The 15,513-nt window shown below is 42.8% G+C and overlaps 1 protein-coding gene across 1 annotated transcript in view; it reads right to left on the reverse strand.

Annotated features, from left to right (window-relative positions):
* RAP1B (RAP1B, member of RAS oncogene family) overlaps positions 1-15,513 on the reverse strand; it is a 174,942-nt gene that overhangs the window by 71,487 nt on the left and 87,942 nt on the right. The window contains exon 2 of the mRNA XM_063927511.1: positions 9,713-9,799. Coding sequence (XP_063783581.1) covers positions 9,713-9,769 — 57 coding nt within the window. The 5' untranslated portion in view covers positions 9,770-9,799. The remainder of the gene's footprint in view (positions 1-9,712; positions 9,800-15,513) is intronic.

Genomic DNA, 15,513 nt, shown 5'->3' on the forward strand with positions numbered 1-15,513 from the left:
GCATCATGAGGAGACAGAGAAGGAACGATCAGACAGGTAAGAGGACAGCCAGGAGAGGGCAGTATCACGCATACCAAGAGAGTGAAGGATTTGCAGAAGGAGAGGGTGATCCACAGTGTCAAAAGCAGCAGAGAGGTCAAGAAGAATAAGCAGAGAGTAGTGGCCCTCAGCTTTGGCTGCATGGAGGTCATTGCATACTTTTGTGAGGGCAGTTTCAGTGGAGTGGAGAGAACGGAAACCAGACTGGAATGGGTCAAGCAGTGAGTGAGAGGAAAGAAAGGCAGTGAGGCGATTATAGACAATACGCTCAACAAGTTTGGAGGCAAAAGGGAGGAGAGAGATGGGTCGATAGTTGGAGAGAGTGTTTGGATCAAGGGTAGGTTTTTTAAGAATAGGGGAGACAAGAGCATGCTTAAAAGCAGAGGGCACAGTGCCTGATGAGAGGGAGAGATTGAGAAGGTGAGCAAGACTGGAGCAGGCAGGAGAGGTAGCGGAGGAGGTGGGAGGGGATAGGGTCAAGTGGGGAGGTTGTGGGGGGGGGGGGGGTTGGGGATACGGATGAGGGCCATGACTTCCTCACCAGATACATGGGAGAAAGATGTCAGAGTTGGTAAGAGGGAAGGGGAGGGGTGGCAAGGGAAAGGTGGTGGCTGGTTGCTGGTCTGGTGGGATGTGATGTCCTGACGTATGGAGTCAATAATGGATGTGAAATAAGTGGCAAAGTCAAGCACAGACAGTGAGGAAGGGAGAGGAGGTGGTGGTGGGCAGAGGAGGGAGTTAACAGTGGCAAAGAGGCGCCGGGGGTTGGAGGACTGAGTAGAGATGAGGATTTTGAAGTATGATTGTTTAGCGAGGGAAAGGGCAGTACCGAAGGACGAGAGCATAAATTTGAAATGGAGGAAGTCTGCTTTAGAGCGTGATTTCCTCCACTGTCGCTCGGCAGTACGTGAGCATTTTTGAAGATATCTGGTGCATTTGGCAGCTCTCCCCCTCTACACCCGATACCAGTGATCCAGCGTGTGACCGTTATGGAGGAGCTGTATGAGGCGGCTGCTGCTTATGCAGAGGAAGGCGCCAAAATGCCGCTGAGCCTGCTCTGATGTAGCTCCGCCCCCCGCAATGGCGCCGGAGCTACTGTGTAATATTTATACTGCCCATGTCTCCTTATCTGATTGTAGCCTAACATAAATGTTTGGTAGAAGAATATTTAGCCAGTCTCACGCAGGGGCTACAGCGGGTCCCCTCCCCAGGAGGAACCCGTACGCCTCACCCGCGCAGTGAACCAGGCGACCCCCCCCTAGCGGGGTCCCCGGTGTGTACTCACCACCGATGATCACCTTAAGCCAGCTATAGGGGTATGCGGCATGCTGAGGTTGCGACAGCCAAGGCACTATGCCCCGCTGAACAAACAGCCCCTCAGGACGGTGGTCCTGCAGCGGGGAAGCGGCTCTGCACCTTAAAAGGCCGGTGACCCCCCCCCCCCCCCCCCCCACAGACCCCCACGGTGCAGGTATGCTGTTGGCCAAACAGCATTCCGAAAGAAATAAAAGTTTAAAAGAAATTGAAGAAAAAATTCTGGAGCTTGCAGAGTGTGCATCCTCTCCTGAGGGCACTTTTTTTTCTAAACTGACCTTTAGGAGGAGGCATAGAGGGGAGGAGCCAGCACACCCAGTTGAAGAAATTTAAAGTGCACCTTTGGACCCTTCTATACCCCATTGTACTAATCTGTCACCAATATCCTTTATGGTTGCTAGAGAAAGAGGAAATGTCACACCCTGTATTAAATCTAAGTGGGAGGGAGGTTATCACTTGAAGACAAACAGCATAGCTGACAACTGGGCCTAATTCAGACCTTATCGCTCCTCTGTAAATTTGCAGAGGTTTGCGTTCAGATAGTCGCCACCCAGACAGAGTGAAAACCCGCCCCATGCAAGTCTGTGTACGCCTTGCGAAAATCTCTGCAAATGTCGGTCAGCTGCAAATCCGTTCAAATGTTTCCATCAAAATATTTTTCCAGTCTGTGCGTAGCCCAGGACCTACTCCTACAGTGCGATAGAATCAGGCTGATCGGGGCCGGACCCAATGTCACACACCTTCCCTGAAAACGCTGGAGTATGCCTGCGTTTTACCTGACACTTGAGTATGCCTGCGTTTTACCACCGCTTAACGCAGGCTGTCAATCACCTTGTGTACGCCTAGTGATAAAAAAAAGACGCAGGATATTTTCAGTTTGGCCTCGCGCGTGCGCACTAGATTCGTATGCATGCGCAGTCTATCAGCAATCGTCCACCTCGTGAATTCGCACAACAGCGATCAGGTCTGAATTAGGCCCTCTGTTCTTCATTTTGATAACATTTTTACAGTTTCCTCCCAAACTCCAAAAACATACTGGTAGGTTAATTGGCTTCTGACAAAAAAAAAAAAAACCTTAGTGTGTACTGTATGTGAGTCGATGTGACCGGGAACACAGATTTGAAACTGCGCTGGGGCAGGGACTGATATAAAATGATTCAAATGTCCCGGCTAGCCCCTCCCTCCCCTTCCCCCGCTGCAGCTGTTCAAATATTGCCGGTGACGGGTGCGACGAGCTAATTTAAGCAAGCTGAAATGAGCGTAGAGAGACCCGTCGGGCGCCCAAACGTGTCTTTTCACACTCGCACCCATTACTTTATTCGGGTTTAGGTGCTTTGCGTGCCGAAACCAGAGTTTAATGGGCGCGATTAGTGTGATAAGTGGGGGCATTTGAATATCGCCCCGTGATCTCCCGTCACTTTAGAAGGGAGATCGGGGGTGCGATAATGTTTGCAATCCACCCAAAGAGGCAGATTTAACAATATTCTTGTTATCACATTTTACAAATATTAGATTCCGTACCAGCCAATAAGCTCCTGACCATCATGTGTTTAACAAAATGACAGGATTGGCTGGAGCGCCATTTAACATTCCTAACATGTGATAACAAGAACATCACTCGTTGTTTAATCTGTCCCTAAATACAAACAAAAGATCACTATTAAGTGAAATAAAGGGATTTAAGGCCAAGTTAGGAGTCCTTGGCTATAACCCGCCAATATACTTACCTCTTCCCTGGACTTGCTTCAGGAAATTTTGATCTATATCTGGCTATAAGCTGAATCTACTTATAACAGGTACATTATTCATAATATTAAGAAATTATTAGAATCAATGCCTATGTTTAAGTGGGAATTATCTCAAATCAAACTAGTACCCATTACACTCCACTAACTTCCCCCAGCCCCTTCGTAATTTAACAAAACAAAGAAATCCCTGGCAAACAGGGCACACTGACAGCTGTAAAATAATATTAAAATACAGTACACAAACACTGGGTGTGTGGACTTCAGCACCCACCCTGTAGTTTCCTGTTCGTTAGCTGTCTGGGATTTTGTCAATAGACGCTTTAACCGTACCCCATATCCACCACCTTTGAGTCAGTGTTTCATAATCCTGCTTTACCCCCGGGTTTATGTAAATCTTCCTTTACCACCTGGCTTCTGGGAAATATATAACACCTTAATGACATTACCACTAATAGTAATTTTTGTCAATTTTCAGACATACGTAATGGAACGGCAATCCCATTTACAGATTTCTTTCACTTTCTGCAAATTCGGCACTTTCACTTTAAAATTAACCAAATCTTACTAACCGGTCTCTATCCTCTTTTGACTATTTGTTGGAAACGATCTTCTACTAGGGGTCTCATTATCAATATTTATGCTTTATTGGGCGAGGATTCAGGCCCTACGCGGGATCTTCATGAATTGGAATGGGAAGCATATTTAGGACAATACATAGATACGGAGCATTGGACTGAAATCTGGGACAATGCCACTTGCAGTTCAATGTGTGTGAAAATTAAAGCAAATGTTTATAAACTACTATATCACTCGTATTATGTGCCTTCCCGAATAAAAGCCATGTTCCCCGACACTTCGGATAGGTGCTGAAGGGGTTGCATGGCTGAAGGCACCTTTTTGCACATCTGGTGGTCTTGTCCAAAACTTGCCAGTATATGGCAGGAAGATAATACCCTCCTCTTGCACCTATTTGAAACTATCCATTTTGATCCCAAATACTTCCCTTGACTCTTCCCAGCCTTACCCCGACAGCAAAATAAATTGCTCCACCACATTGTGGCCCAAATGTATTAAGCTTTAAGAAGAGATAAAGTGGAGACGGATAAAGAGTGTTAAAGTACCAGCCAATTAGCTTTCTAACTGCCATGTCACAGGCTGTGTTTGAAAAATGACAGTCAGGAGCTGGTTGGCTGGTACTTTATCACTCCTTATCCGTCTCCACTTTATCTCTTGTTAAAGCTTAATACATTTGGGCCTGTATCTGCTATGACCGGTCACATAGCTGCTAACTGGAAAACCCTTTGCCATCACCTATGCAGGCAATTCTATCCCGTATCTGGTAGGCAAAAAAGTATATGACTGTCATAATGCGTAATTCCTCCAACTGTTCATAAAATTTGGTCCTCCTTGGCTGGCTTCCCAAAATGCTCACTCCATTTGGCCCGACTCTCCAACCTGAATTTTGAGGAGCTCTGTGCCTGGAAGTCACCGCCCTCTTCACTTATCTTTATTTCCCCCCTTTCTCCACTTTGCTCCTTTTCCTCCTCTATATCCTTTTTCCTTCCCTGATGGTTCGCCACTCCGTGGCTGCAAGACTTTCATCTTGCTCTGTTATCCTCTTCAAAATTGGATCACCTTATTGTCATTTGACTCCCCGTAGCCCATATCCATTCGCTATGTGATATTTATTCTTATGAGTAATGTCTGCTGTATCTTATTGTGATTCCTTCAATAAATTGATTTTAATAAAAAAAACAAACTCTTGTGCAGGTTTACTAAACCCTTGGGAAAAGTCCTCTTCGGTCCAGCTTTAGTACTTGACAAAACAAACCCTTATTGCAGATGACAAGTCCATTAGACAGGAATGAATGGGAGCACTCATTGGTCACAGCATAGGAGATGACAATTTTTCTACTACCAGCCAAGGATGGGCTATTAATTTGAGAGGGGGGGGGGGGGGTCACCGCATAATGTTATTTTTTTGTTGAAAATTTGAAAATTCTCACTATTTGTACAAACACACCCGCTGAAACAGGTTATCTATGGCTGGTTTGCAGTGGGTTCTAAACCAGACCTAATGTTAGCTTGGCAGTGTGGGGAAAATGATCTGGGAACAATACTGCTGCTGGGGGTACATCAGGATTGAAGTTGAAAACTGGTCATTATATAAAAACTTGCATTCTAGCTGTTCAAAATTAGTGATGAGCGAGGTTCGGTTTTACTCGGTTTTACTCGGTTCTCAAAACGGCATCTTATTGGCTATCCAAAACACGTGACATCCGTGAGCCAATAAGATGCCGTTTTGAGAACCGAGTAAAACCGAGTAAAACCGAATCCGCTCATCACTATTCAAAATGACTTTTCAGCGATCTCATAATGAAAGAGCCACAGGCCCTCTATCAGTGCACAATGCCAATAACAACATTAACAGGTAGCTGTAATTCTTAGCTTGGATGCCAAATAGGAATTTGGCAGGGAGCAATCAGCAAAAAAACAACAAACACCACTGCTCTAACCCTGCCCTTCACTGGGCCTCCACACGGTAATGGATAGTTTTCTTGAACTGGGTTTCTTATTTAACATTCTACATGCTATACATTTTGGAAGCGACCCAAACACCTTCCTATCTATGTCAAATCTGCACACAAACTAATGTGACAAGAGCTTTGCCCTCTCAAACTGTGCACCTAGTCACTTGTGTTTTCCGCTAAGTTCTGATGGACATAAATTGTGTACGTCATGTCTATGGCCCATGATGTCCGTACCAATTTTAAGAACAAACTCACTTAAAATGTAAAGTAATACTAACACTGATGCTATGCTTCTCAATCCGCTTGAAAGCTTGTACCCTTTATACAAAAATTTTGGAACGTGCAGTCATTTAAACACTTGTGCATACGGATTCCAATCTTCTATGAATCATTATACAAAGCCAATAACCTGTCCCTCTAAATTAATAACATGCGCAGATCTTTAAATCACTGGAGGGAAGTGGAAATATCTTGGCTTGGTCAGATAGATGATACATTCATGTGGTGGGGACCCCAGATCATTGTGAGTATCTTCTGAAAAGAAATATATGATGGGAAAGCGAGCTAACCTCTGTTTGTAGATTTACACTGCAGTTCAGCAGATATAAAATAATCTAATACTCTTGCCCTGCAGGTGCAAACAGTTATATTATGTGGAGATAAAACTTCAGGGAGGCTATTCATTTGTGCTGGGTGCCCATAGCTCCTCCCTATTCAATTGCTTGCGTGACCAGCCCTGTGCTTGCTCGTGACCAAAATGAACGGGATTAGCCGCATGCATGTCCTCTGCTACTGGCTTTATAAAAAGCACTTCTACTCAATAGTAACAAGTACGCGGAATGACTGTTTAAGCATGATTAATGGGGAAGATATATTTGAGAAATTAGCCCATTTGAGTTATTAATTTTAATTTTTTAAATAGCTGTGGGATACAGGTCAGTAAATTATTCTAATGAAAGTCTGTAGGAAAAACCCCAAACACTAATACTACAATAGAAATTGATCCTGAATAAATAACAAAAGTCCCTTATATCATGTGGTGCCAGAACTTATTCCATATGGTGGCTGGACCTGAAAGCAGACTGTAGACTATCTGTGGGATCTTTCCATAGAGCACAATGAGGGAGATGCATCAAAGCTTGGAGAGAAAGTACCAACACACCAGCTACTAACTCATTTCTCAAACAGAGCCTGTAACATGGCAGATAGGAGCTGGTACGTTATCTCCCCCAATGTTCTCTACAAGCAGAACTATTCAGGAGAAGCTTTTGTGGCAAGTCAATACAACATCAAAGCTCTTCTAAACCATGGGTCTTTAACACGTGGCCCTCCAGCTGTTGTGGAACTATACATCCCAGCATGCCCAGCCTCAGTTTTACCATGCCTTAATAGCAAAACTGTGGCAGGGTACAATGGGATGTGTAGTTCCGCAGAGAGCTGGAGGGTCACGGGTTGAAGACCCATGCTGAAGTCTTATTAGTTTCTTGGTAAATGCATACAATAAAGAGAAGACTAAACCCCAAGTACAAGCATGTATTACTTTAACTGCTCCATTAAATGTAAATCTTTCTACAGTGCTACCTTTCTCAATACATTTGCATTTGTTAATATAAGTAGATTCCATGCAGTGTATTAAATCACGTTCAGTAGCTAATGGTATTCTATGGCCAAACTATAAATATAAAAAGTACAACATTTCAGTAGCACAGACAAGCAATACATTTCAAATTTATTTCCGTAGCTAAACTATATATTACAGGTTGAGTATCCCATATCCAAATATTCCGAAATACGGAATATTCCGAAATACGGACTTTTTTGAGTGAGACTGAGATAGTGAAACCTTTGTGTTTTGATGGCTCAGTGTACAAACTTTGTTTAATACTCAAAGTTATTAAAAATATTGTATTAAATGAACTTCAGACTGTGTGTATAAGGTGTATATGAAACATAAATGAATTCTGTGAATGTACACACACTTTGTTTAATGCACAAAGTTATAAAAAATATTGGCTAAAATGACCTTCAGGCTGTGTGTATAAGGTGTATATGAAACATAAATGCCTTCTGTGCTTAGATTTAGGTCCCATCACCTTAATATCTCGTTATGGTATGCAATTATTCCAAAATACAGAAAAATCCGATATCCAAAATTCCTCTGGTCCCAAGCATTTTGGATAAGGGATACTCAACCTGTATTTTCTTCAGTATAACAGCCCTGTACGCTTCTCTTTACAGTGTCCATTACTTTAAAAAACCTAATGTAATTGCTGTTTACAGAGGGGCATGGTGGCAAACACATTAGCAGCAGGGGGTACTCATTACGGCTGTACATAGGTAGTAAATTGCAGAAAAACAATTAGGAGAGTTTACAGCAGCTTTGAATTGCATGCTGCTAGTCTGAGTCAGTCCACACTGTATGCTCATGTGGCCCTTGTGTGAGATACAGTAAATGTTATGACCCCCATTACAGAGTCTGGTAGGGAAGTTTGTTACAATTAATGGTGTCAGATAATAATGTTGATTTGTTGTTATGGCTTTGTAAAAAAGAAAATACATCGAATGAAATGTTGTATTCCAATGGAAAACTTTGCTTTGTATAATTATAGGGCCTAATTGAGACCCGATTGAAGCAGCAAAATTGTTCTCTAATGGGCAAAACCATGTGCACTGCAGGGGGGGGGGGGGCAGATATAACATGTGCAGAGAGTTAGATTTGGGAGGGTTATTTTGTTTCTGTGCAGTGTAAATATTGGCTGCTTTATTTTGACATTGCAATTTAGATTTTCGTTTGAACACTCCCCTCCCAAATCTAACTCTCTCTGCACATGTTATATCTGCCCCCCTGCAGTTCACATGGTATTGCCCATTAGAGAACACATTTGCTGCTGCGATCAGGTCTGAATTAGGCCCATAGTGCATTAAAACACAACACTAATCTACAGCGGATAAGCCAAATTCATGTGTCAATATTTTACTATTACAGCTATGAACGTTTTTTTTTTGTTTTTTTTAGACGCCAAACAAAAATGCTGACATTCACATATATATGCAAACTGCAAATAGATATAAATCAAGACAAATAGTCATCCAGCTATTATTTTCCAATAGCTGCAAGAGTCGAAGCAGCCCTTACTAACATTCATCTCAATGCGTTTTTCAGACTGTCATTTCTTACTGTGTTCTAGTTTAGTAGCTTGATATGAGTGTAGTAGAGTATGCCAGCAGCCGGGCTCCCAGCGACCAACATACCGGCACCGGAATCCCGACCGCCGACAGCTGGCCGAGCACAAATGAGCCCCTTGCAGGCTCGCTGCGCTCGCCACGCTGCGGGCACGGTGGCGCGCTACGCTATTTATTCTCCCTCCAGGGGGGTCGTGGAACCCAGAGAGGGAGAAAAAGTGTCGGTATGCAGGGTGTCGGATATGAGCTATTCCACTAAGCAGATAGAAGAGAAATTAGTACAGAAGTGCAAAATGTAAATCTAATATGTACAAGCACAAGTCAGCATCATTTTTGCAGATTTTACGAATGTTATAGCAGCCAAACAATCTACTAATATTTTGTCTTTTAAGATATCACCTACTTAGTCTACAGCTTGCCTCTAACATTGACTGAAAGTCAGTATCATCACCTTCGGCAGCGTTTAACCTACAACACACCATGTAATAAGGAAACATTGGGCTTGATTAAATTCAAAGAGTTGAATAGTGCCGGGAATTAGCACTGGGGGATATTTAATACAGCGCAATCATAAGATGGAGAATGCCCGTTCTCCCGGACTAAACAGGGTGTTTTTTTGGAAGAACAGTCATTTTCCAACTTAAGTGCTCGGCATGACGCGGTTTTCACCGCGCTAAGGGCAAAAATCAGCATCGCACCGGCACTTTTGTCGGATTTCTGCTCGCACCCATCCGGGGGTGCGAGAAGAAATCCCGTCGTCTGGTGTCACTGGGAGCTGTATTGAATAGCCCCGGGAGCTAATTCCCAGCAATATTCAACTCGCATTGTACTGAATCAAGCCCATTAAGTATTATCACAAACTGTAAGTACAAATGGAGGAGGAGCATGAAAACTTACCAGAGCAGACTTCCCGACACCACCTGACCCCAGGACAACCAGCTTGTATTCACGCATAGTGCAGGCTTTGACTCAACAACTCCACACCTAAAATACAAAGAGATCACATTAAAAATGATTGGTAACCATGAAGTGCAACACAAACTGAACATACATATTTTATCAATATATTGTGAACGGGTGACCATGCTCTGATAGAACAGAGTGGTTACACGTTGCTGAGTAACCAGAGTGGGCTTACTAAACCACTCCTAGGGATTGTGTCTCACGGTCAATAACTGCCTGTTACTGACTCCTCCCACTGTGTATTGGGTAGATAACAATTTCCATCTCCTAGAACAGCACCTGGAACAGACTGTTCCACACAGGCTCCTACCACTGGCACCTGGTACCACCTACTTCTGGGCATGTGTGAAAACATGGTTGCTACACTTCCTGGGCATTGTCTGCTAATTCCCACTGTTCCCTAACTGTAAAGTAGGCTCCAGGTTCCCATTATTTGGCATAAGGCCCTGAACTATGTCCTGGCTGCAGTGGCTCTTTATGTAGTCCAGTGGCAAATGCAGGATTTGCATGGGGGGGGGGGGTTTCCAGAACTGGGTGGAGCCAATCACGGGGGTGGGTACTGAGGTGACCCAGTATATGCTGGGTCTGTAAAACTAGTGTGTCTGTGTGTGTGTATTTATATACACACATACATACATATATATATATATATATACACTTGTATATATATCATATGTGTGTGTGTGTGTGTGTGTGTGTGTGTGTGTGTGTGTGTGTGTTTATATGTATGTATGTATATACATGTGTATATATGTATGCACATGGATATATATGTACTATAATTAAAATAAAGTAAACTTTTATTGCACTTCCAAGTGCCACCAGGAAGACAGCAAGCTGCAGATGACGCTAGACAGCCATTAATAATACTCATGCAGCTAAAAAAAAAAATAATAATAATAATAATTTTTTATTTTTTTTTAGTGGAGGGGGGTTTCTGGGTGCTCGGAAACCCCCCCTGGGTGCGCCACTGTAGTCTGTTGCCTCGCGGCGCAAAGCACTCCCACCATAAACATGATAGAATGGAGGTTGGAAATTGGGTTATGATACATTAGCATTTTGTTAGAGAAGGTAATTTGTAGCAGTTAAAACAGAAATGTACCCCTTTTACACCTAAATCCAGAGTCTTTTTGAACACTGTTCCAACCAGGGAAAGACCCCGTTTACACACATGCTACAACCTGCCTTATTCTTGGGTCAGTGCAGTTTACATTGCACACGGGTGCAGTGCATCTGTTTTTGCGGACACTTGGAGATGACATCCCCAAGTGCCAGTTAGCTGGCTCTCACTATGCATGTAACTGGACCTGGGTCACCCATTTATTCTGCCCGGTTACCTGGGTTCAACCCTGCACACTACCTAGGTTGGATTCCAAGGTCACTGGACCAGGGTTATTTTTTGGGGACCCTTTTACACTGATCCACAATCCGGAAATAACCTGGGTTATTGCAGTGGTGTAAAATGGGAATATAAGAGGTGAAAAAAGTGAAAGGAGTCTTTATATGTAATAAATTTTAAAACATATTAAAAAGGTATATTTACTATGGAAATACAAATAATTACGGTGGATTAGTAGAAATAAATAATGGATTAAATAAAGACAGTGAGAATGATAGTTATGTTTCCTACTTCTCCAACAACTGGTTACCATACGGATGTCCACATAGAAATTTTCATACCTCAGATAATATTCAATGCTACACCTAGGAGCTCTAACGAGGACAAAACATGCTGCCTGCACGTGGATAACCTGTGTAACTACGATGAAAACCAATACCAAGGAAAACACACTGACGAGAGTTGTCATATTAAATCCTATTACCCAGTATATAGTTGTGAATTAGATGTGCATAATTGTCTATTTTTTCGGGGGTGTTAAGAACCAGCACAAAGATTTTAATCACTTGTATTCCTGCAATCTCCACCCTTGCAGCATATATTCATACACACACTTATATGCGTGTGTGTGAGTGAATATATATATATATATATATACACACACACACACACACACACACACACACACACATATATACACACACACATACATATATACAGTCAGGTCCAAAAAGATTGGGACACCGCCACAATGGATTTGAAATGAAACAGACAAGATGTGCTTTAACTGCAGACTTTCTGCTTTAATTTAAGGGTATTTACATCCAAATCAGGTGAACAGTGTAGGAATTACAACGGTCTCTAAATGTGCCTCACACTTTGTAGGGGACCAAAAGTAATGGGACAAACTAAACAATCCTAAATCAAACTTTCATTTTTTTTTTTTTAAATACTTTGTTGCAAATCCTTTGCAGTCAATTACAGCCTGAAGTCTGGAACGCATAGACATCACCACACGCTGGATCTCATCCTTGGTGATGCTCTGCCAGGACTCTACTGCAAATATATTCAGTTCCTGCTTGTTCTTGGGGCATTTTCCCTTCAGTTTTGTCTTCGTCAAGTGAAATGCATGCTAAATCGGATTCAGGTCAGGTGATTGACTTGGCCATTGCATAAGTCAACTTATTTGCCTTAAAAAACTCTTTAGTTGCTTTTGCAGTATGCTTCGGGTCATTGTCCATCTGCACTGTGAAGCGCCATCCAATGAGTTCTAAAGCATTTGACTGAATATGAGCAGATAATATTGCCCGAAACACTTCAGAATTCATCCTGCTGCTTTTGTCAGCAGTCACATTATCAATAAATACAAGGGAACAAGTTCCATTGGCAGCCACACATGCCCACGCCATGACACTACCACCACCATGCTTCACTGATGAGGTGGTATGTTTTGGATCATGAGCAGTTAGTTCCTTTCCTTCTCCATACTCTTCTCTTCCCATCACTCTGGTACAAGTTGATCTTTGTCTCATCTGTCCATAGGATATTTGTTCCAGAACTGTAAAGGCTTTTTAAGATGTTCTTTGGCAAACTCTAATCTGGTCTTCCTGTTTTTGTGGCTCACCAATGGTTACATCTTGTGGTGAACCCTCTATATTCACTCTTACACATATACAGTGGGGCAAAAAAGTATTTGGACAGCCAGAATATTACAAGTAAATTGTTTAAAAATCATACAATGTGATTTCCTGTTTATTTTTTTCAGATTCTGTTACTCACAGTTGAAGTGTACCTATGATGGAAATTACAGACCTCTCTCCTCTTTTTAAGTGGGTCAACTTGCACAATCAGTGGCTGTCCAAATACTTTTGCCCCACTGTACACTTACTTCCTGGAGAGTGTTCTTGATCTGGACAATTGTTGTCAAGGGGTTTTTCTTAACCAGGGAAATAATTATTCTGTCATCCACCACAGTTGTTTTCCGTGGTCTTCCGGGTCTTTTGGTGTTGTTGAGCTCTCCGGTGCGTTCTTTCTTTTTAAGAATGTTCCAAACAGTTGATTTGGCCACACCTAATGTTTTTGCGATCTCTCTGATGGGTTTGTTTTGATTTTTCAGCCTAATGATGGCTTGCTTCACTGATAGCGGCAGCTCTTTGGATCTCATATTGAGAGTCGACACAATAGAATCCAAATGCAAATGTCACACCTGGAATCTACTCCAGACCTTTTACCTGCTTAATTGATGATGAAATAACGAGGGAATAGCCCACTCCTGTCCATGAAATAACTTTTAAGTCAATTGACCCATTACTTTTGGTCCCTTAAAAAGTGGGAGGCACATATATAGAAACTGTTGTAATTCCTACACCGTTCACCTGATTTGGATGTAAATACCCTCAAATTAACGTGGAAAGTCTGCAGTTAAATCACATCTTGTTTGTTTCATTTCAAATCCATTGTGGTGGTGTATAGAGCCCAAAATATGAGAATTGTGTTGATGTCCCAATATTTATGTGCCTGTCTGTCTGTATAATAAATAAATGAATAAGTATATATATATATATATATATATATATATATGTATGGTGTGGGCTGGTATGTATCTCACCCTTAGATTAACAAAAATCCTTTCCTCGTACTATCCGTCTCCTCTGGGCACAGTTCTTTAACTGAGGTCTGGAGGAGGGGCATAGAGGGAGGAGCCAGTTCACACCCATCTAAAGTCTTAGAGTGCCCATGTCTCCTGCGGAGCCCGTCTATACCCCGTTACGTCCTTACGGAGTCCCCAGCATCCTCTACAGACTAGGAGAAAAAGATTTACGGGTAGGTTTAAAATCTTATTATGTGTGTGTGTGTGTGTGTGTGTGTGTGTGTGTATATATATATATACATATATATATATATATATATATATATATATATATATATATATATATATATATATATAAGATTTTACTTACCGATAAATCTATTTCTCGGAGTCCGTAGTGGATGCTGGGGTTCCTGAAAGGACCATGGGGAATAGCGGCTCCGCAGGAGACAGGGCACAAAAAGTAAAGCTTTTTCAGATCAGGTGGTGTGCACTGGCTCCTCCCCCCATGACCCTCCTCCAGACTCCAGTTAGGTACTGTGCCCGGACGAGCGTACACAATAAGGGAGGATTTTGAATCCCGGGTAAGACTCATACCAGCCACACCAATCACACCGTACAACCTGTGATCTAAACCCAGTTAACAGTATGATAACAGCGGAACCTCTGAAAGATGGCTTCCTTCAACAATAACCCGAATTAGTTAACAATAACTATGTACAATATATGCAGATAATCCGCACTTGGGATGGGCGCCCAGCATCCACTACGGACTCCGAGAAATAGATTTATCGGTAAGTAAAATCTTATTTTCTCTATCGTCCTAGTGGATGCTGGGGTTCCTGAAAGGACCATGGGGATTATACCAAAGCTCCCAAACGGGCGGGAGAGTGCGGATGACTCTGCAGCACCGAATGAGAGAACTCCAGGTCCTCCTTAGCCAGAGTATCAAATTTGTAAAATTTTACAAACGTGTTCTCCCCTGACCACGTAGCTGCTCGGCAAAATTGTAATGCCGAGACCCCTCGGGCAGCCGCCCAAGATGAGCCCACCTTCCTTGTGGAGTGGGCCTTTACAGATTTAGACTGTGGCAGGCCTGCCACAGAATGTGCAAGTTGGATTGTGCTACAGATCCAACGAGCAATCGTCTGCTTAGACGCAGGAGCACCCATCTTGTTGGGTGCATACAATATAAACAACGAGTCAGATTTTCTGACTCCAGCTGTCCTTGCAATATATATTTTTAATGCTCTGACAACGTCCAGTAACTTGGAGTCCTCCAAGTCACTTGTAGCCGCAGGCACTACAATAGGCTGGTTCAGATGAAATGCTGACACCACCTTAGGGAGAAATTGCGGACGAGTCCGCAGTTCTGCCCTGTCCGAATGGAAAATCAGATATGGGCTTTTGTAAGATAAAGCTGCCAATTCTGATACTCTCCTGGCAGAAGCCAGGGCTAGAAGCATGGTCACTTTCCAAGTGAGATATTTCAAATCCACCTTATTTAGTGGTTCAAACCAATGAGATTTTAGAAAGTCCAAAACCACATTGAGATCCCACGGTGCCACTGGAGGCACCACAGGAGGCTGTATATGCAGCACTCCCTTAACAAAGGTCTGGACTTCAGGGACTGAAGCCAATTCTTTTTGAAAGAAAATCGACAGGGCCGAAATTTGAACCTTAATAGATCCCAATTTGAGACCCATAGACAATCCTGATTGCAGGAAATGTAGGAATCGACCCAGTTGAAATTCCTCCGTCGGAGCACTCCGATCTTCGCACCACGCAACATATTTTCGCCAAATT

The sequence above is a fragment of the Pseudophryne corroboree genome, chromosome 6, assembly GCF_028390025.1.
Source record: "Pseudophryne corroboree isolate aPseCor3 chromosome 6, aPseCor3.hap2, whole genome shotgun sequence".
NCBI classification, from domain to species: domain Eukaryota; kingdom Metazoa; phylum Chordata; class Amphibia; order Anura; family Myobatrachidae; genus Pseudophryne; species Pseudophryne corroboree.